The sequence below is a fragment of the Acyrthosiphon pisum genome, chromosome X, assembly GCF_005508785.2.
Source record: "Acyrthosiphon pisum isolate AL4f chromosome X, pea_aphid_22Mar2018_4r6ur, whole genome shotgun sequence".
Classification (NCBI taxonomy): domain Eukaryota; kingdom Metazoa; phylum Arthropoda; class Insecta; order Hemiptera; family Aphididae; genus Acyrthosiphon; species Acyrthosiphon pisum.
Window position 1 is genome coordinate 79,669,907 of NC_042493.1, and position 24,055 is coordinate 79,693,961.

A 24,055-nucleotide genomic window follows, 5' to 3' on the forward strand; every position below is an offset into this window, starting at 1 on the left:
ATAATTAATATTTTTCATACAAGATTAGACCCATTTTTTTTTGTTAATATTTTCAATTAAAATGTATTAATAGTCGTTCATTATTTCTATAATTGTTACTTTCAACTAAAATATAAAAAATAATTTTATGAATTCGATTTATAAAGTTTTTTAAGCTATGTCAAGATTCTGTTACATGATGATATTACTTGAATTTTTAAAACGTAACATTTTTTTTAAAATACATAAAATATGTACGAGTACAGAATGAACACTTATGCAAGCTTACAATATACGATGAGAGGCGTCTGATCAGACATTGGAGTAAGAAGACCAGCGGCGTTTTTGGCTCGACATGAATAATTTCCGTGTATATTTTTCGTCACATTAACTAAAATAAGTTCTCTATCGGTGCACACCACTTTTCTTTGCTTTTTATTGCGTCTTCTCGTGTCATTATCAACAGCATATGTGTCGTATTCTCCTTCTCTTTGTGGTTCACTGGTGTCATAGTTAAAATTCATGGCATTATTTTCATTCTCATTATTTTCAGTATCAAATTCGTTGTCTCCGTCATCTTCGTCTACAAAAATATCACTACTATCCGGTGATCTAGTGCAGTTGGGCAACTGCATTTGTACGCCATTCCAATACCAATGAACAGATGTTAAGTTCAAAGAGGGGTCGCTGTTGGTGTCTTCGATGTTTTGCTGATCCTGTTCTAACTGTACGGCACATCGAAGTGTAACGTTGCGATGTTCTGATTCTAATACAACAGGATTTGATCCAACCATATTATTGTTGATATTGCTACTCGCTGTTGTCGAAGTTTGATTTTCATCGAGTGAATCGTCTAGGATAACGTGCAGTTTTACCTTAGGTGTATCTGTAATAAATATGATAAATCAAAACAATTCAATATTTATTTTATTTTGTTTTATTTCACTTAAGACTTAAAAAAATATATTTTGTATTAATATACTGTTATACGTACACTGAACACGAACATTTGCAAAATTTGTAGAATTGGCTGCCCCGACTGAATTTCTTACCCGGCATTCATAACGGCCTGAGTCATAACGTGTTAACCTCCTAACCACTAACACCGTTGCGTCTTCACCATTGCCATCCCCATGAATGCCTCCATTTCCATTGGCCAATCCTTTAACTCGAGCATATTTTGCCGAATTTCCCATAGGATTCGTATTCGTGTTAAATCTAGTATTAGCACCGCTTGACGATCCTGATAGCGTACCAGTACCAGTAGCTGGTGTTACTGCTGCATAAGATGATGCTGATGATCCGTGATTTGATGAAGAAGGTTCTTCTTCGTCAATTAGTTGTAACTCAATGCCATCTCTATACCTATATAAATACCATAATGTTATACATTAGGAAACTATATTTTTACCCTTTGTGAAGTATAATATTCTAAATAAATAAATATTTACCATTTGACAGGTGTTCGGAGTTTATCTGGATTGGCATGATACGCACAATTTAGCCTCAACTCTTTAGTTTCGTTTACCACCACAGTATATAAAATTGATTGATAATGCAATCCATCGTATGTATCTTTAGAAGCATCGGTTACAATTGGGTTGGCATTATTGCTACCATCGACTCCTCCCTTACGCTGTTGACCTATTTCATTTTTTATTTCGTCCTCTACAATCGCACCAGAATTTTCTCCGTCAGTAATGGGAACTACCCAGGCAGTTGGTATATCTGAAAAAAAAATCGAATTGTTTAAACGTTTTTCAAAATGACAGAATCGAACATAATTCTGTTAGATTTACTTACATTTTACTCGGATTGTCATGTTTACAGTGAGGGGTTGATTCGGCGATGAACCGACATTGTTGAATGCGTCACACCGCAGAATAGAACCGTCTTGTTGGCGATGAAGTTGTGACATTGATAATTGGCTGTGCGTATCTCGGGTGCCATCAGCCTGTAGAATAAATCCCACAATAGTCAATAAGTATTATTATGATTTATGACTGTCACTTTTAGTGATACGTTTCAGTATATTGAAGAAAATATAAAATAAAAGTTAAATTAGCTGTTTTTATTTTTTCTAATTTTTACTTGTTTCTTACTTGATATTCAGTATGCTGTGCTATTTCTACGGGGCCTATAATTTCTGCTCCACCTTCCATACGCCGCTGTTCCGAAATCAAATAATCGCTGGGAGACCTAGCTGTAGAACCCCCGTTTTGCTGACTGTTGCCTAACATAACGGGTGCACCGTGCTTCGACGATTGAACGGGAGGAGCACGAACATTTTGTTCATTTTTTATTCCACTTCCGTAATCATTGTCGTCGTCATTTTCTTGATCCTTATAATAATAATACCATGTCACGTTCGCTTGAGGACGGGCTCCACGGGCCGCGCACCGAATTACTAACGGTTGGCCTTCTGTAGTTTCTGCGTAAACCACTGCTCCGGAATTTCTATCATGTTCACTATTTTGAGGCTTATAACGATCGTCGACTTTAGAAACCTTAGTTACTGGGGCACCGGATGATGACGTGGACATTTCAACTGAGTATGGACTTACTGAAAAATGTATGTGAAAAATATTTATTTTCACTGTCGTCTAGAGAATACTAAATTATATTATCATTTATAATGGTTTTACTTTTTATTTTAAGTATAATGTACTTACCGTTTACAGTGACTTCAACATTGGATGTTAGAATTGGTGACGAATCAGTCGCCGTTTTTACTCGACATTCATATCTACCGTTTGCACCTCTCTTCCCAATAACGGTAAGAATGCTTTGTGCAACCCATAATCCTGAGTACGAGAAAACGTCATCGGACATATCGGAATCCACTTTGCGGTATTGATAATCAACTGGAAATAACAAGAATTTATACTTAATTCTACGACATTGTTATAAACGAGGACACATGTTTGCCAAATAAGTTATAGTTTTAAGTAAAAAAACGAATAAAATGTATTTATTTTGCCAAGAGTTGGATTAAATTATATTACCTAAATCAGTATCATAAATTGGACCACGACTGTGTTGCCACCAAGTGACTTGGGGTATAGGCCTGGCACGGCCTGCACGACATACTAGACGTATTTTATTTCCTTCATCCACTGGACCCACGATTGCTCCAGATGTTAATTTTTTCATAATACCAAATTTTGGATCGCTATTTTTGTCGTCGTAAAAATCTGATGAAGGATCGATGTAGTTATGCGCTGAAACATCACCGATTTCAGCATATGTACCAACACTGATTGATTCAGGGTCAGCTATAAACAGAAATAAAAAAAAAGTTAAAATGTGTGATATCAATAATTATAAAGTAATTTATTTATTTATCTCGTTATTAATTAAACATCAAAAATGTTTAATAGGTTAAATAACAGCTTAAAAACTATACATTTCATTAAATATTATTTTCTATTCATATAATATATTATACACGATTATAATTCAATATATTTATTTACTTTCGTTTTCATTAAACAGCGCACAATATTTATGGTTGATTTCAAAAATTGTATGACATTTTTAATCATGATGGTATAATAATATTTATATGAGTTAAAATAAAGTGTGAAAATTACTCAAATTAATACTATATTACTCTATATTTACCTTAATAAGTATAAAATTGATTATAATTTGTTAATATTTACTAATTAAAAAATATATTACTCATTAACTGCAAAGTCAATTTGTTTTTAAGTTTTTTAATCAAACGATAGCGTATTACATGTTTTTTTAACTGAAGTACGGATATTAAAACCATTGATTTTTATATTAAACCATTTCAGTAAGCCAAAACCAATTATTTATACCGTTGAACAGTTTGAAAAACTTTTATCAGATATTACTAACACAAAAAATAATTCATAAAGTGAAGTATTCTTTTGCTCTTCTCTTGAAATAAAAGCGGACAAACTAAACTGAAAACACACACATTCACCTTTTAAGGCCCCTATTACATTCGAAATTCTCTTTCGACAAACTTCTTTGGTACGAGTCACCACTAAAAACAATCTGTACCTACATATTTGATTTATTGTATTTTAGAATTCTACTTTACCATCTACAATAATTACTTATACGATACAAATATTTCAATCAATCTGTTTCCCTGGTAACTTTAAAGTTCCGTAGTTTTTCTCTAATCAAGCTTAATTCCATCTTTAACGTTAAAACAATGAACGAACTCTCTTAGATTTACTGCCTTATTTTCGAAGCTCAATAATTCACTTAATCACTGAATGATTGTCATAGTATAGACTGTAGAACACTCCCCCACATACATGGAAAGGTGGCGAAAATTAGTTAGAAAACTACGCGTTACTGAAAAACAAACAATTTTTGTGGATTTTTTTTTTAGTAGGGAGGATTTTGTTTGATTAACTTATCTTCTTATCGTAACTATAAATTATCTATGTAGTATATATTAAATATGTAGAATATATTATATGTTTAGATCATGAATATTGGGTTGATTATGAAATATTTCATTCAAAAAAAATTAGGTAATCAATCATTATTTTTTCTTTGGGAAAGTGAATAAAAAATCAAATTAAATTCAAACTAATGATTAACAAATAACGATAATATAAATACTACAGTAACCTTCTATTTTACAATTACATCCTCACAATAATGATAAGTAATTTATTAATTTAATATGATTCAATAATCACTTAGGTACCTATATTATATAAGTTATAAGTAGTTCTGTAATATGTACCTAGTGATGAAATATTTATTATTTGCCCAAGAATAAAAACTCCCTTAAATATGAAAAAAAACTAGAAAGGTGTTATCCGCTCTCCTATACAATTGTAGGAGTCAAGTTTATATCGTCATCATGTAATAATATACTTAATAGTCCCCACCAATACAATTTTTTGAATTACGCAAAATTGTAATTTTTAACTCGATATTCTTTGTTGAAAAATCTCAATTTTTGTCAAAATTTGAACTTAAACGTTTACAATAAAAAAAAATTTAATATTATAAATTGATAAAAGAACAACTTATGTGGGATCTTGTATAAAATCGTCAAGCTTTATGACTAAACCTAAAATGTATAAAACTTAAAAAAGTCTAAATATTTTGAAAATTGTATTAAGTACAGAAAATAATAATTTAAGGAATTACATTACAAAAACTAAAATAGTGTAATGAGAAATCGTAAAATTAAAACATTTACAAAAAAAAAATTTAATTTATTTAAAACATATAAACCTTATATTAAATTATCAAACCATATTTATTGGCAAAAAATTTAAAATATCTTTAAATAGCTCAAAAAGATTCGAAATATTTTGAAAATTATACCGTATTAGATAGAAAATGGTAATATAAACGCTCGGTGAAAAATTGTTTAGTTACGAATTCATTTTTGAATTTAAACATATTATTACAAGTTTTAATTATTCGAAAATTACTATACAAGATCTAAAAAATCACTGAAAACATAATAATAAAATAAAAATAAAAATAAGTTTTTATTTTATACTATAGGTATGGTCTATAATCTATATATACCTATTATTACTTGTTATTTATGTATAATGTATTTTACCTATCACAATTTTTCATTTTTAAAATAGATGTAATTTCTCTATATTAAATGACAATAAGTGAATAGATGTTCAAATACGTAATCATTACCATTTATAGTTTTGTATTATTTGTTAACATATCATTCAATAATAATATTTCCATAAAAGTAATGGGGTAGATAATAAACGTTTAAAACATAGGTACGTTTTAAACTTTATTTATAAAATACACATTTCACGAACAAACTGTTGTAAACTTCATCTTACAGTTGTCAATTATTATAATATTTTAAGTAGTCAAGTAGGTACCTACATAATTATTTTATACATTGTCATACAGTGAAACAGATTTTTTTATGATAACGATTTAATATTAAGATAGTTTAATATACTAAAATTACTTAAATAAGATTTTGTTTTATTTCATTTATTAGTATAATAATTAATGTTTTTTATTTTTATTTTACATATAAGGCCTCGACTACAAAAGTCATTTTCCGCAATTATTGTTTTAATACAATAAATTAATTGATATTATATTATTCAGACTTACTGTAAGTTGTCAGGTTTATAAACTGTACGATGTTGCAACCTTCGTGTACTTTAGTATACGTGATCTCACATTTATATACACCCTCGTCGAGTGCTGTTATATTGTCCATTACTAAAAATCCCAAAGTTGAATTTGGTTCCGTACTCCAATACGATCTGTCAAAAAAAATATATATATATTATTAACATGCTATATACATTTTAGAACTGACGAAATAACAAACTGCACCGTTTGCAAAATTGAAATTATACCTACACATTTATTGTAACGATTAACATGATGGTATAAGTAGATACTATGGGAATATGTAATAATATGTAGCCATGTAGGCATACATTTTTTATTGAAGTGGGATTTTTTTTTTTAATACGTTCACTTTAATATTATACATATATTTTATGAATACATATTAAAGTTACACCATAGTCCCCTTCCATATGGAAATATATCTTCCCTTAACTGAACAAAAAATTAATTCAGACCCCTCTATATATACAAATTAAATTATAAAAAGCTGGGCAGAATACGTAGACCGGATACTCGCTTCGTCAGCATGGGTGTAAAAGTATTATCACTACATAAATACATTCATTTAAAAGTAAATTATAAAAATAAATCATCGAATTAAAAAAAAAAAAAATGATTTGTAGAAAAAGTTGATAAAAAAGCGCTTTCCGTGAGTTCTTTGATATGTTTAGACTACGGTTGTCAGTTGCAGTTTTTCCTTTCGTTTGTATGGAAAATGCTAAGAAAATTGAAAAATTACCTCTTCTTAAGTACCAAATACACTAGATTTCCAATTGGAATATACTTGAAACTCGTGCTTTTTTATTGGCTAATGCCCAAGTAAGTGTTCACTATAAAATATATAGGTTTATAAACACTAAACATAGTACAACTAAAACCAATACATTTCTCGCTATATTCGATTAAAATATTAAATTGATAAAACAGAGGATAAAACCATATTCCGGTATGAAACAGTTTGAAATTACTGTTATCGAAATAATAATACCTAACCATACGTTATAGTAAATATATAATATTGTACAGGGGAACTAGGAAGATAATATTATATTATAATATGTGTAGGGTAATTATTGTTAGTATAAATAGCTGGTTACATTAATGTTAATTGGTATTGTAAAATAATATCAATATTTGTTTTATTATAAAAAAAAATTATACATAGGCAGATTTTAATTTTATATGTGAGTGTGTGGTTTCAAAATTAAACCTTATGCAGGACAAAATGTTCTAAACGCCGCTTTCATCATATTTTTACTGGTTTCGTAGTGTAGATATTATAAATTATAATTTAAAATATATGTATACATAATGTATAATAACTATTTATAATAGTAAATGTGTCTAGTTGAAGACGACTTTATACGAACAAAAACCACTTATAACCTAAACTACACAGTATTTTATAATCTTCATAGAATATAAATTATAATATTATGTAATCTTATTTTTAAACAATTATATTTTATTATGTAAATACATGTAATAGCGATTGGATAAACGAATAATTGTTAAACAATGGATGTCATAATCTTAGATAGTCACGAGGCACCTACTGAAAGTTTGCTTTTGGATGAACGTAGAAAACAATCCAAAATAATCATGGAACTCTTTGTAATTAAGACATTCACGATTTTACATTTGTACGCTGTGCTTTTAAAACTTTAGTATTTTAACTCTTTAGTTAATGAAAGTATTTAGTTTTTATTACAGTTTAAAAAAAACAAAATGTTTAGTCCGTGAAATAGGTACTTAAATTTTATTTTTTAATCTGATATTTTAAATGTATATATAATTTAATAGTTAAGAATAAATTAGTATTCATTTAAAAAAAAATTATAACTATATCTAACTTATTCCACTCGAGCGAAACGCATAAGGCGCAGATTGAACAACAAAACAGAGTATATTTTTAGAATTTCTTGGCTTCTGTATTTTCCTATCATAAGAGTCATAAGAGTGAAAATAATACTTAATGATTTGGCATAGTGAAAAAAAAAAATGGTGTTCATTTTGAATTTTATCGAGTACTTATAAAACTGACAAGTTTTTAATATGAAACATGGTATACATTTGTTATATAGGTACCTACACTATTTGTTCACGATTACACTAAAATGAAGTAAGCATGTAAGATTAAAACGATTATTTTGAAGGCAGTTTACAGTGCCTAACTAATTTGTGTTCGAGACATATTCGAGATGCTTTTGAAATTCTTTAAATGTGTACATATATTATATGAACATATAATACAATCTACCACTGTCACATTAACGTCACGCACTCGCGCATAAAAGTTAGTGAACCAAACACATGCCATATCCTTATTCTGTTCACTTATTTTATAATTCTTTATTATAAAGTAGGCACAATAGAAATAATATAGCCATACGAAAAAACAAAAAGTAGTGATTGGTAATAAAAGCAAAATACAAGAAATTGTATAAGAAGAAAATGTATTTAATTATATACATTTTGTGATACCGTTTATTCCCTCAAAATTATTTATATTGATAAAAACATATTTACTTTAAACAGCAAATTATTATGTTGCCTTAAAATGATCAATAAACCGAAATTGTTATTACCCATAAGCTATTTGAGTTACCGGAATCGATTGGATCTTAAAAAACTAGTCGTGACTCGTGAGAGCACTATAGAAAAAAATGTATGCTTTCACATAATCCTGTTAAACCCTAATTGTGGCACTGTATAGATTGTATAAAAGCGTTATGTCCTTATTATGGCACAATTTGATGTAAAACTTTTGAGTGTGCATGACTTTGGTAATTTCAACACGAGATTTATTTGAATTTCTTGGAGCTTGAACATTCAAGATGGCTTCGATAACTTTTGAGAGGGTTACCACCTACCACCCAGATTGAACCTATTATATTATAACTTGGCAGTATAGCATAGTATAATTAGTAGTTAACGAAATGTATTTCAGAATAAAAACAAGTTTATGAAAAGAAAATGCAATTTGTAGTAATGTGACTATTCTTGAATAATATAAAATGTAATATGCAGTATATAATATTATTACCAGTGGATACAAAGTGACCATTTTATCAAAGGCGAATTATTTTTGAAGATTTTAAGATGTTTGAACGTCTCATATTTATAATTAATTTAAACCAATAGAAGCACGATTTTCAATTTCAAATGTATGTATAAATTTGTTTGCCATATTTCAAGGTTACGAAAGAAAAAAATATATTTTAATTTAATAAAATCCTTACAAACATGAATTAATATTGATTTTTCAAAATAGAAAAAAATCTTTTGTTTCAGCAAAAAAACTAAAATCATATAACCTCCATTAGTTGTTCTGCATAACCTATCAAAAATGCTAATAAATACATACAGGTAGCTCTCTATTTAAAAAAATCTAAATTAAACCACGCATGTTCCTAATTTTGTATTCGTATACCAATGTACATAGGTAGCTAAATAAATTCTAAACTCTAAATTAGACATCCTGGGCTGGCAAGACTGTTTTCATAGCATTATGAGTGAGTAAAGACTATATGTAGATGTATAGATTTACCTACCTACTTATAGAGACACTGCAGAGGACTGAGATATATAATAATCGATTAAGAACTTCTATGAGTTGATTGATTATGGTTCTAGTACACACTAATGTTTATTTACTTCTCGTGAATATTCAAGCTATCATCAGATAATGTATAGTGTATACATAATATAATGAATTTTCCGTTATAAGCCAATCGCCAATATAATATTTCTTACAAAAGTCTGCTCCAAGTTCCAACAGCCTCCGAGTAAATTTAATTTCAATTTTTTTTCAGTCATTTGGTATCAATATCAGTCAAGCCTTCTAACGATCGTATTTAAAGCTCGAACACGACACTTTTTTTTATATGGAAGTAAATTGTTAGGTCATTACCTTTTTTGACCTAAACTGTCATCTGTATTTTTATTTCATATTGTGAAGAAGAATTGTATTCTGAAAATGTTGATGTAGGTACATATATATATATAACCGAATATTGAACCAATGGTTGAATAGGTGCTTATAAAGTTATAAACTATAATATAATGTAAGCATTTAAGTTTTAAAGTTTACATAAATGAACTAAGTAATAGACCAATACTTTTCGGTAGGAATAAACTCCAAAATCTATTAACCTAATCATCATATATTTATTTAATTAACTGTGTTCAACATAGAATTTTCATACTACAAAATGTTTAGCAAAATATTTAAAAGTACCTATAAGTAGGAATGGCGTCATTTCAGTTATTGAGAGGGTAGGGAGAGAAATAATTGTTGACCTGTTCATAATAAAACTGAACAACAACTACTGGATAACAATTACATTACATAAGATTGCAGTTGTATTTTTATCTCAATACAAATAGATTTCTTACATAATTTTATACTTACTAGTTTTAGTATCATAGGCATAAATAACTCATTTTTTAGTGATGACAATGACTAAATAATTAATACATATGTAGAGGGATACTTAAATATATTCCTATTAGCTACTATATGAAGGCCCAAAACTAGCCAATACCCGGCCCGAAAACGGCCCGCTAATGAAAAGAGAGGGCAAAGACTACCCCCCCCCCCCCAATTGACGCCACTGATAAGTAGAGATATGTTATGGACTTATTATGGGCATTATGGTCTATGGGTCAGTTTAATTATGGAAAACTTAACTCCTTCTAAAATATTAATTGACTTCAGCCAATGAGTTTTCATTAGGGATAGAATACACAAAACATATCAGATTTGTTTACAAGACCATATAGTGACATAATTTTCGGGATCAAATATTTTTTTTTAAACCAACTACATTATTTATAACAATTTTGTATCATAATAATGCTCTAATTATAAATAGTAATCTAAAACATTATATTTATATGACGTTATCAGAATTGCAAATGAAATTCATTGAAATTAAATTTTGGTTAAGACTTTTGAAAATAATTGAATATATAATTAGAATACCTACAGTATGAGTGTAACCTTATATTAAAATTTCAAGATTGTATCTATCTAAAAGTATAACTTTACATTTTAAAGTTTAAACCATGTACATGTAAAAAATTTATTGAAAAATAAAAAAAAAATAAAATGAGAAATATTATTACCTAAAAATAATAATATAGGTATACTTAACTATATATTATTATGTAAATATTATTATATAGGTATATAAATATTTGTAATTATTATTACTATTATAAAATGCTTACACTAACGTTATACATTTTTTCAAAACAAACAAAATTATATCAGTGCACCACAATAATACTATTTCATGTTTACTAAATTAATTATTCCGTATTTCGTCATTACTTTGTGAAAATAACTTTAGCAAACTACGTTCTATTTTATAATATACTGAATTACATTCTAATTTAATTTTGAATGAAACTGAATAGTGTTTATGTACCTATCACAAAATTGTTTTGAAGTAAATTTATATATAAAGTTATTTTAAACTTGAAATTGAATGGTTTTAATATTTAAAGTAAAAATATGTATTCAAATTAAAAATGCCATTAAATTAAATTTCATATATTTACATATCTAAAGGTATCCATTTTAGTGTTGTGTATTTAAAACCAATTTGGATAAAACTATGTACAATTTGTACTGATATGCTCGAATAGATTACACCAATATAGATCCTTAAGTATTTCGAATACCTATAGGTACTACACATAAAAAGTATTTCAACGTTTTAAAAATAGTTGCTAACGTCATCAACAGATGCAATTCTATAGCAGTTTAACATGTGTTAAGTACATTTTAATCTTTTTGAAATGTCTATTTTATAGCTTAAATTTAAATACACGCATTGAATGATTTAATCAACACAATTCTTTTCATGATTATGGTAAACAAAAGCTTACTAAATAATAAATACTACAATGCTAAGATTAAAACAGTCTTATTCTTTACAATAATAAAATTAGTTTAAGTTCAAAACTAGTTTTGAAGAAATATTTTAACAGTTATAACTATATATAACTATACATATTTATAACTATATAGGTACCTACTTGGAAGTTGGAATACACGAAAACACTTAATAGTCTGAAGCAATTTCACAAGATTTACTTATTTCTTAACTACTAACAGGACCTCATAAGATACTAGACATCAAATATTTTATCATATTTATTTGCTAGAATAGATCACAGATATTAAAACTATTTCAAAAATAGTATACGATGTATTTGATAGTTTGATCCAGAAATCATGTATAATGTACGATTGTCAATTACTAATCGGAGTTGTATAGCCTTACAAAATAATACTAATAAAATCCAAAAAATACTTTAAAATTATAAAACAGTTAATATATTAATATATAAGATACAGAATAGGTAGACTCATATTCCATTCCAAAAAAATTGTTATTAACATTTTTCCAAAAAACTCAACTTGGTTTTTCCAATAACGGTTGATTATAGTAAATAAGTTCTTATTTTTGTGATTTTCTTAAAAACGTATTAGATGTTATGTGTCAATATTCCAATTCATATGTAAATTAGGTATAAGATTTTTTTTGATTTCTATACTGACTTTCAAAAATCACGTTGTGTTCAAATTTTTTCCAAACTTAAATACAATAAAGATTCAATAATAATGGATCAATCATAATTAATTGATTAATCTTTATGTTACAGGATATAGTCTAAAATGTTATATCGATTGATGTTTAGGGATTTATCAGTTTTCATCATATAAATATTATGAGTATGGTACAGTATAAATATACTGACAACATGGGCATTATGCCATTGTTCAACGGTTAACTACGCCTGCTGGCTTTGACGCTACTTTCAAAATTATTGCCAAGAACCTTCAAAAAAACTCAATTTTAAAAAAAAAAAAAAAACTATACATAAAACATACATAACATAACGCAATATACATAATACAACATTATACCGTTATTTATAAAAATTACATATTTTGGAAATTATTAATTTTACATGTTTGGCACTTGCTTACTCACGTCGTCGCTTCACATCACAAATCAAAAAAAAAATCTTCGATTTCCCATGAAACGCAATATTAAATTAGGTCACATAATAATAATAAACTAAGCAAAAAGGAAATTTTTTTTTGTATATGTGTATGATGTTGCGTGCTTGGCACTCGCTAGTCATTTTTAAATCTGATATAGGTAATTGGTTCATGAGATAACGCAATCATCATTCATCTAGTAATATCACACAACATCTATTTTTGGAGCCAAAAATATTCTTGTATTATATTTGTATAAGTTAATTATAAAATTAAAATCTCATAAAGATAAAATCAAACAAATGTCAAGAATATTTTTAATTCTAAATTTATAAATTCAGGTCAAAAATGATCAATGATTTTCGAATATTATTTTATACACTCACATAGTCACATACTTAATCAATTTGTTATATTTAATCGTCTTAGTAATTCGTTTTGAGATTATAATTTTTATTCTCTAAGCTACACCTTAATGGCCAAATGAAAGTTTTTATAGGCCGTTTAAGTATAAAAATATATATAAAATCAACTGCTTAATTTGCAGTTTTCTGAAGAACTTTGAGAAACTTCCTAAAACTACTTATGCAAATGTGCTCATGAATACGATATCTATGATCAATATTTAATCAAAAAACTATAAGAACTATTGTCTACTCAGGTAGGTAGGTACATATTATTTACGACTCGTAAATTACGAGTAAGTATGCTGTATATCAGGGATGGGCAACTCAAAGTAACTAGCGGGCCACTTTTAAGTACTTTAAAATTTAGCGCGCCGCAGTGCATAGGAGAAAGCAAAAAAAAAAGGTCCTTCAAATTTACTAGCATTTATTTTTTACGCTTTTTAGCGGACATTTTTAAATAATTACTACAAAACACGAAAACACAAAATTTGAAAATGTAGCGGGTCAGATAAAAAAGATACGTGGGCCACCCCTGCTGTATATTCATCAAGTGTTGACATTTAAAAATTAAAGTTATAAAGGATAAAACTAGCCCTTCAAGTAATGTGTAATGGATATTATATTCTGCCAGATGTAGCTTTGATAATATAAATACAATATGAAATGAAATATAATGAATGCATATGATATCAAATATATTATGTATAGCAATCAAGTAGGTACCTACATAATATTATGATATTATTAAATGGTGAATTTTTATGCATATTTTTTTTTCTAAGTTAGTACTACTTTCAAAGTTAGATGGAAATTTGTTTTATTAACTTTAAAGATCGTATATGCAAAGTTTTAAGTTGCATATATATTTACATATTTTAATGAATTTTTCTATAAGTGCATAAATTTGTTATATTATAGTGCACAATTTGTGTATATTTTTCAAGTTTATCTATTTGAATATTTTTTTTTAATTTTCTGAAAATATCCAACACAAAAATAAAGAAAGATGTCTTAAAGCTCGAATTGTATCTAAAATAAAAAATAAAATTTTAGTTTTTGGATTTATTTTCGATTCATATAGAAAAAATCTCAATCATAACTTCGATTCCTTATTATCTATTTGATACAAGTAAAAACCTCATAACGTACCTAATTATTATAAAATACTTTAAAAATATAAATTATCAAATATTAACAATGTAATTATAATATTTAAAAATTAAAATTAATAAAAAAAAATAAAACATTTATACAGTTGTGTTTAATATTAATAAAAATAAATAAAATTGTTTTTTACATATATCCATTTAATAATTATATGAAAATTTAACTTGAGTTTAATGTAAAAATATATTTTATATTATATCACTAAAATCCTATAACAATATTGATTTACTACCGGCTTTCTTTAAAAAAGTAATCAATAATAAAATCAAAGATTCACAAGATTCTTGTGATGCTTCTAAACTTGAATTCTAAAATTAAAATAACTAATCCAAATTATATATTTTAACCGTATAAACATACACAGATAATCAAAGTTACATTTAAACAAAGAAAACAAAATTTGTTAAAGCAATGATACAAGTTTAGAGTATCTAGAATTTTTTCAAGGGAGGTTTCATCAATTATTATAAAATATATTGTAGAATTTATAGAAATACAATGTACTTACTTATAATTTTATATATTTGTTATAAAATCAAATTAACTTAACACATAGTTGAAAATAAATTTGTCTTTACATTTAGTGAATATTGCAATATGATTGTATTTAACATTCTTTATTGGTAATTGCGAGCTTGAACATTCTATTAAATTTGGAAAAATCATAGGTAATAACAAAAAAGTAATAATAAATTCATTTAATTCACACTTATGATCGAAAAAAAATGTGTCCAATAAGTTATATTTGTTTTAGCAATGCAAAACAAGTAATACGTCATTGTACATGGCGGGAATCGACTTATTCCCAAAAACACCCTCATGTTACTACGAATTTACGATACTGTCTCTATAACCTTTAAAATAGTTAAAGTGAAATAATTATGAAAAGAATTTCGGTTTCCAATAAATCTGTATTTTTACTTTAAAAATTGAAAAGTTAAGATACTAAGGATAATATAAATCACTTATAAATTACTATTTTTTTTTTAAATTTAAGATTAAGTGAATTTTGATGTTTTATTTTTAAAACACAATATAAATGAAAAAAAAATTCTTTGATCTACAACTTTGAGCGAAGTCTCTGATAGAAAATTGTATCTAGATTGTACTTTTGAGAGGTCAAAATAATCAGGAATAAATAATTAAGGAAAAACGGGAATTTTTTACGCAAAACCAGTTTTTAGAAAATGTAGTTTTGTTTTTTCACTTTTTTAGTATAACTCAAAAAACGAATATCTAAAAATATATGAATTTTTTTTCAATTGCTTATACCAGAATTTTATATACACATGATAATATTTTGACGCTTTTTGAGCTAAATATAGACATTTAACATTTTTGATTTTTTTTTTTTTTCTATAAATGTGGATAAAAAATGTTCGCCTAGTCAAAAGCCTTGAAAATGTAATACAAGGTTCCTCGTAGTTGTTTTTATTAGGTTGATTTAAAAAAAAAAAAGTTGAGCGTGTTCCATGAATATTTTTTATGCAAATAAAGTTTAAATTTTAATGAAATAGAATATTCATGCATATAATAACGATTTCTCATCAAACGATTGTAAATAAAAAACTAATAATTGTAAATATTTGAAATTTTTATAATATCAATATCCACACACACCTAGTATTATTTACAAAATATTTTGACTCTTTTTGAGTTATTTATAGACTTTTACTATATTTTTTAGTATTTTTTCTATAAATACCTATCGATAAACATAATTCAGCTTGGTAAAAACATTTGAAAAATTATAACAAGGTTATATAAGTTTTATATGTTTTATTCTTTTTTTATAGTTTTATAAGTTTTTATTATTATAGCCATTTAAAATTATTTAACATACATATTATATTGTTGCGTTTTTTATTTTAGGCATCGGAGTTCAAATTTGAACGAAATTCGATATTTAAACGAAAAATAACGATTATAGTTATTTTGTTGTAATTAAAAAATATTTCTGGTGAGGATTTGAAACTTCTCTCAAAATCGTTATATTTTTGTATGAAATGATTAATTATTGAATTCAAATTTGACACATCCATTAAGTACGCTGCAACGATTACTCATGACGATGTACACTTAACTCTTACTGTACAGCAAAGTGGTTTCCTACTTTCCCCCTTTTCTTGTTTATATTTATAACATTAAGGTAGATTTTAAAATGTACGCCTAATAATAAGTTTGTTTAAAGTGAAAATATATTAACGGTTAGTTAACAATTTAACATGTACCTAATATCTAGGTATTATTTTAATTAGTAAGTTAATAATTTATATTCAATAACTTGATATGTATTTCAACATTCGTATTTTATAATATTGGTGAACTACTATTTTGATTGCGGTTTCTAAATAAATACAATAAACAATTAATAAAATAACAAAAACGACAAAAATACGATTTCCAGGCTTCAGCTATGTATACTGTGCAACATCGTTAAATCAGTGGGACGTGTTGTATGTCTAAAAGAACCTATAGGCACGCCATATAGTTTTATAATCAAAACAAATTGCAGTCAACATTGTGGGCGGTAAGATAAATGAAAACAACATCTTTTATCATAATATATAATTATCAATCGTGTAGGTATATATTCGTGTTTTTAATGTGGAACAACGATAACTTTGGTGTAGGTATATAGCCGCTGTATTGGGTATATCGGATGGATAAACGGGGCGATTTGTCGATGGTTTGCGCATTAGTCTACCAATGTCAATAGCCAATACGACGGACGGCGGGCGGATTCCGCTGCAGTTAAATGTATTAGTCAGCTATTGTGTGTTGACACGGAAAGGGCCGCATAATTAAAACCCCCTCCAGCGTTAGCTGATAAAACTACCACGATTGACTTTATGCGTTACGAACTTTTACGAATAAACATAATATATTACAAAAATTGATTTTGGGCTTGGATTTTAAAGCTTTAAAAAATCACAAAAAATACCTTGGAAATTTTAAAATATTCACTTCTAAAAATACGTTCAAAAATCTTATTCTTACAATATTTAAAATAATAACATATTCATCGAAATCGCGTAGTTGTACAATTATGTTATTTTTTTTTTCAGAAGACACTATAATAAATGTACCTATCTATTTTTATCACTTCTTAATTCTTTAATTATTTGTGTATTTAATCGGTAGCTGACGAGTATTGCATAATATTTATTATACGTTCGACACTATTTGACCACTATGTACCTACACCAATATTTTGGATTTATTGAAACAATATATTTTGTAGAACAATTAAAATTTACTTCTAAAATAAATTGCGAAAAATGTTTTAAATACAAATTTAGGACAAAATTGTGTGCTAAAAAAATTGCTCCAAAAATTTGAATTTGACATTTGTCAATAAATTCAAAATAAAGCTGCGAATAAAAATATGATTAAAATAATCAGGATCCTCTAAAACACATTTTCCACTTAAGGAGCTAAGGGTTATTAAACACCAGAAAACGAATGGCATTACATCAAAATCCTAGTCTAATAACAGCCTATATTTTAATTGTAAGTTTGTAAGTTATAATTATAATGGTGAGATCGCAGATTGCGAGAACAACGTTCCCGGCAGTCTACTCATAGTTTAAATAAATAAGGTTCGAATGGCAGTCTAAACGTGTAAGAACTACGAAGCATGTCGGGATACAGATTTCAGAGGTTGCGAAGTGTTGGGCGTATTATAGATTAATATAATAGTATCGGTGTGTTATGAATTATAATATTAAATCTGAAAGCAATAAGAACATAAATCATCGAATTTGGGAAACGATTTGATTGAATCCGCCCTTCGCTCGACATAACACTTTTCCGAAAATTGTCAACGTTCGTTGTCAGTCTTTTCTTATGCTCTTAGCGGGGATAGGTACTATTGATAAAAAAAAACCGAAAAATAACTTTTCAAGTGCCATTGAGATTTCCTGTCTGAGAAAGTGCTACGTGAAACTTTTAGAGCACGGCGCTGTTTCCGTCCGAAAAGGTGTTCACGCTAAGTACAACCAATATTCTCGCTTCGCTTAGAATTAAAAAAAATATAATACAATAAGTACACCGTTGCAGTAAGATATAAATCAACAACGGTGTATAGGTCACCCGACAACATACAGTTATTGGCTATTATAAATATTTACAAAATTCAATTTATTTCACAGGGTTCTTGTTCGTATACAAGTCAAGTCTACATTATTATTATTGACAGGGGGTTTTGTTCGACTTACCTGTCATACCTGTCGGTGTACCCTTCTCGGTGAGGCTGTGTCGTGCGAGGCCCACCGGAATACAGGAATATCCTGCTCGCTCCTCGGTACCATTTCACGGAGTGAACTGTCCCACACTGGGTGGTCATTTCGAATCCCGTGGTCACGTTGTTCGGTTCCAATTCGCAGGGTAAAAACGCCGACTGTCCTATGCGTGCGTTTATGTCGCTTTGCTGTTCGCCTGTATTGTGTAAACAAAACAAATCAATCACGAAACTTAACGACAATTTATTACTAAATAATTACTACGCAAGACTAATATTTAATATTATACATAGGTATATTATAGTGACACACATGACCTTTTTATTATTATATTTAGGGCTGGGATTTCACTGTAAAAATATACTTCTCAATGCTAAAAAGTAAAAAAAAAAAATGATATTTAAATTTAAAAAATGATTTTTCAATATTAATATTTAAATTAGGTAGACAGGTATTATGAAAAGAAAAATAAACACGCAATTGTAAATGGGGTTGCATGTATATGCGAGAATATATTATACCAACTGATTGACTGTGAAGGTAAGATAGTAAAGAAAAATTAAAATATAGAAATATGGTTGACGCCTCTTTAATTATTTGTAGAAATGAGAACGGCGGTCGATAAGCGTTATTAATGTATATTTCACCTATATAACTCACGTTTGTCTTTTATAATATTTGGCCAATGGCCATCGACCATTATAATATATATTACCTATTATACCAATAATTTGAAAATTTTTATTTTGTGAAACGTGCTCCAAAACTTGAACAATTCAAATAAATGCAAAATAAAAATTATAATAAAATAATCAGTATTACTAAAACATTGTTTCCACTGATGGCATGGTGCTATATGACTTAAGACTCCAGAAAAAAATTACATTGCATCAAAATCACAGCCTTAATTTTATAGTTATTGCAACATTTCGCTGCAGTGAACTCAATGTTGTCGAGTTTAGTCAATGACGTGTAATGTGTGTTATCGGCTGTATAACGATTATATTATGTGTTAACGAGTATGAGGTGGTGTATATATATATATTAAAATTTATATTTTATATTATATATATTATATATAGTATGTAACCAAGCCAGTGTGGTGATGGGTTATGACGGGGTGGCAGAAAGGGCATCGAGATAAATCGTTAAATTAGTATTGTACGTTTAAGGGCCATTCAAAGGATATCCGTTTCGTTACAACCGGGCCTTCTGCGTATCCGCCGTCCAATCGCGGGGACATAGACGATGTACAGCGGATTATTTCCTTTCCGGCGTAACGGCGGTAAAATGGCTGCGGCAATAATCATTGTTAACGATTATTTTAACGACGGCGGTTCCGATTTCTATATAATAATAATAATAATATATAATGTTCTAGAATATTTATCGCCGACCACTTCGCCCCAGCTCCGGTGTATACATTATATAGCCACCTGCAGCGATTTATAATAATAATTTAATAATAATAATAATAACAACAACAATAATAATAATATCGCCGAGTTCATTTATCGCGAATAACCGTAGTACGCGGTATATTATTGTAGTAGTATATCATCACGTATATATACGCACCAGAGAATCGGGGGGATGATGGAAATGGGATTGCACAACAGTCGTGATTGCGTATTGTATTACGCGACGAGTGGTCGCCAAATGATTTATTGTGTATACTATATAATATTATGGTATATTATATAGGTACATATTTAGTTATAACCCATATTATACATTTATACATAGTCGAAAATTGCCAATCGGCGACATCGTTGTGGCGGTCGTTCTATCAGTGCATTATGCCAACGTCATAAATATTGGGCTCGGGTAATATTAAAACTATTCAATATTCCTATATTATTATGTATGAGATTGACATTTTTTTGCGACCCATCGATGGAGTATTAAAATAAATTATAATTATTTCTAATATCTAATTTAAATTAGATAAAAATTTGTTGGCCAACAGTAGGTATATAATGTATGTACTCGATTCAAACATAAACGATAAACATATACCTACCGTTATAATAATTATTTATTCCATATTCCAATACATCAGATATTTTCCACCTCATTGTTAGTATTTTGAAATTTCAAATATATTATTTTGCAGAAATTAACGACATAAGAAAATATTTGTGAAATCTTTACATCTTGATTTATTGTCGTAATTTATATGAAATACCATTAATTAAGGCACACAATTATCACTTTTTAAATTTACTATTTCTAAGAGTAGGTACGAGTGTATACGACGTGATGAATACCAACAGTTATTTTTAGTGCGTAAGACATTCGTGCCCTAAACTCGGAGCAATTTATTTTCTCCGAAAAAAACTGTGGTGTGTGTGCGTGTAACGAGGAGATAAAACGGATTTTCAGATTCGATTATCGTGGTAGATAAAAGTTAATCATATAAATTGCAATTTACAACTATAGGTATAGTCGTACACCGGCAGCCGAACGACTATGGTAGAAGACGCGATAATTGCAGAAAAATCAAATAAAACAGAAACGATGCTCATCATCGGGGTGTTTAATATTATGCAGTTACTCAGGCATCAAATACGCTATTGAAGGTGTTCAAATAGACGACATCACATAATTGGATCGTTCTTTGAAATGTACACACCATAATAATAATAATAATAATAATAATATGCTCTTATACAGACATCAGCCGCACGCTTATAAATATATATTATATACGATACACGATACAGTGCGCACTTAATATATCATTTAAAAACATGTATGTATGGACTCCCATAATACGACTCCGGCACAGACGATGGCGCCCTCACGTACGATTGCATTTTCCACCGAATTCTATATACTATACAACGACATCGTCTCGTTCCGACGTTATATAGTTAAGGAGATGGTGCAGTATATATAGGTATCTACCTACATACATGCGACGACGCCGGCCTTTGAGTATAATATATAGAAATGCGTATACGACACCCGGCAAAAGGTCGGTCGGCGATGGGTTTCCCTCGGCGTGTAAGTTATTGGGGTGCCGTCGGAAACTTTACGCGCGACGTTCATTGCGTTTCGGCGGCGGCGGCGGCTTCGGGGATTGGGCGGGTCGGCGGCGGCCGTATATAATATATAACGTGGTAGTCGAAGTAATTCCGAGATGCTCGCCCGGCCGTATTTCTCGTCCTCGTCCGAATAAACTTATTCGTAAATTTATACCCCTGTGATATATATATGTATATTATAATACACCTATATATATACAAGATATCCAGCATTGGTTAAAGGTACCTAGGTTATATACCAACGCACCCACATACATATTCGGGCTTATTACATTGTGTAATGTGTATATATTGTATTATATTGTAATGTATAGGTGCTCGCGTTTACACAATATGAGGGTAAGTCGTCGTCGTCGTCATAATATTATAATCTCCATTTAAACATACATATATATATATATATATTATGTTTATGTACCTATTCAAACAAATGCGGTGTTAAAATCGCAGACACCTGCAACAGCACACAACTATTTTATTGTTATCACACGGTCCATATTATTGGAATTAATATTTATATTACATGGGTAGGTACGACTATGATACAAAGTATAGTAAGTTGGTCGACCGTATAGTCACATCTGTCCACCTTCCTACCTATAGGTATAATATGTGTACATATTATGCACAACTGCGCCTCGTGATAAATCGCCGTTTTGGCCGCGTGTAAGCATATACGTGAAGCGATTTCGCGTCGGTATACGAATATATTATTATTATAATTTATAACACGCCAAATATATTCCACCGCGTTTTTATGTAAAAATATTCTTATGCGCGCGTACCGCAACCGCTGTCAAGTCCCATCACGCCGCGGTTAAACGGGCGCTAACGACGTCGTTATGTTATAATGTAATATACGCACGTCGTACCTACACGCTTCTTTTTTCGACGACGAATAATTACTATAAATCGCACCGACACAATAATAATAATATAATATATGTATCATAATATCCACCTACCCATTATATATTATTACATTATACGAGACGCATATATATAGCACGCCTGCCGAACAGCTTTACCCGCAAACCTCCAATTTTTGGGTAAAGAATTTTTACCTACTGAAAATTATTTTTAAAATGCCAGTGCACAAATGATTAATATCGTGTGATGCGTCCATCATCGCGGTCCAGCAGACAATATATTATCTATAATATGATGGTCAAATTTTTGTTTCTTTTTGATCCTTTTTTTACTACTTTGGTGACAATGACTATGCATTATAGTATTATGCATTATATGCATTTACAAATTATCTTAATGAAATGTTAGATAATATTATGTTACGGTAAAAGTAGGTACTAAAAATTAGGAAAAAACAGTGGAATGATTTTCATTTGATTTAAATGGGTATTGCATCTTTAAATCGCATTGTATAAATTGTTTGATTAAATTGTTTTGATTTGAAGGGTTTGGTGGTCGTATAGCCCCGAGGGATGAGTAGTTGAGGTTTTCGGAAATGTCGAGGTTGAGTCGGTCCTGACGGGACATTAGGTTAGAAATTAGGATGATATGTATTGACTTTTATTATTATCCCATGATACCCCAGGCTTCGCACGAGGGTGTCTCTCACCCTTATAGCAATTAAATATCCCCAGATTGTCAAATGTTATAATATTATATTAGCCGTTTATAATACAATAATTATACCTCATATATTATATACGTAATAATATGTTTTCTTTGATAAAAATAATTCTACTCGTTAGTCGTTCATTATAATACACGCTTTATTGTCGACCAAAGGCCGCGCTTTTGTTTCTAATGATTATTATAATGTACGAAGTGTATAACAACAAATAACATAATATTATAGTATACCACCGGTCAGCACCACACACACACACACACACACACACACACACCGCAAACACACACACACACATACACACACACACACCGCACAGACTCGCGCTCGTATACGTACCGCGGAGAAATACGTTTCCGCGGGACGCGCCGCCGCGTCTCGAACACGCACTGCGGTCGCTGCCACGGCCATTATAATATACGCACGGTGTATGGCTGGTACCTGCCTATATATAT

General features: G+C 29.0%; 1 protein-coding gene across 7 annotated transcripts in view; it reads right to left on the reverse strand.

The window, feature by feature from the left end:
* The window catches only part of LOC100161772, a 62,210-nt gene that overhangs the window by 14,345 nt on the left and 23,810 nt on the right, over nucleotides 1-24,055 (reverse strand). For all 7 annotated transcript variants that reach the window (XM_016802198.2, XM_029489870.1, XM_016802194.2 and 4 more), the window contains exons 2-10: nucleotides 18,933-19,152; nucleotides 6,091-6,245; nucleotides 2,985-3,254; nucleotides 2,652-2,843; nucleotides 2,082-2,542; nucleotides 1,783-1,933; nucleotides 1,431-1,707; nucleotides 974-1,344; nucleotides 269-865 (exon numbers count right to left, since the gene is read on the reverse strand). In XM_016802198.2, the coding sequence (XP_016657687.1) occupies nucleotides 269-865; nucleotides 974-1,344; nucleotides 1,431-1,707; nucleotides 1,783-1,933; nucleotides 2,082-2,542; nucleotides 2,652-2,843; nucleotides 2,985-3,254; nucleotides 6,091-6,245; nucleotides 18,933-19,152 (2,694 nt within the window). The remainder of the gene's footprint in view (nucleotides 1-268; nucleotides 866-973; nucleotides 1,345-1,430; nucleotides 1,708-1,782; nucleotides 1,934-2,081; nucleotides 2,543-2,651; nucleotides 2,844-2,984; nucleotides 3,255-6,090; nucleotides 6,246-18,932; nucleotides 19,153-24,055) is intronic.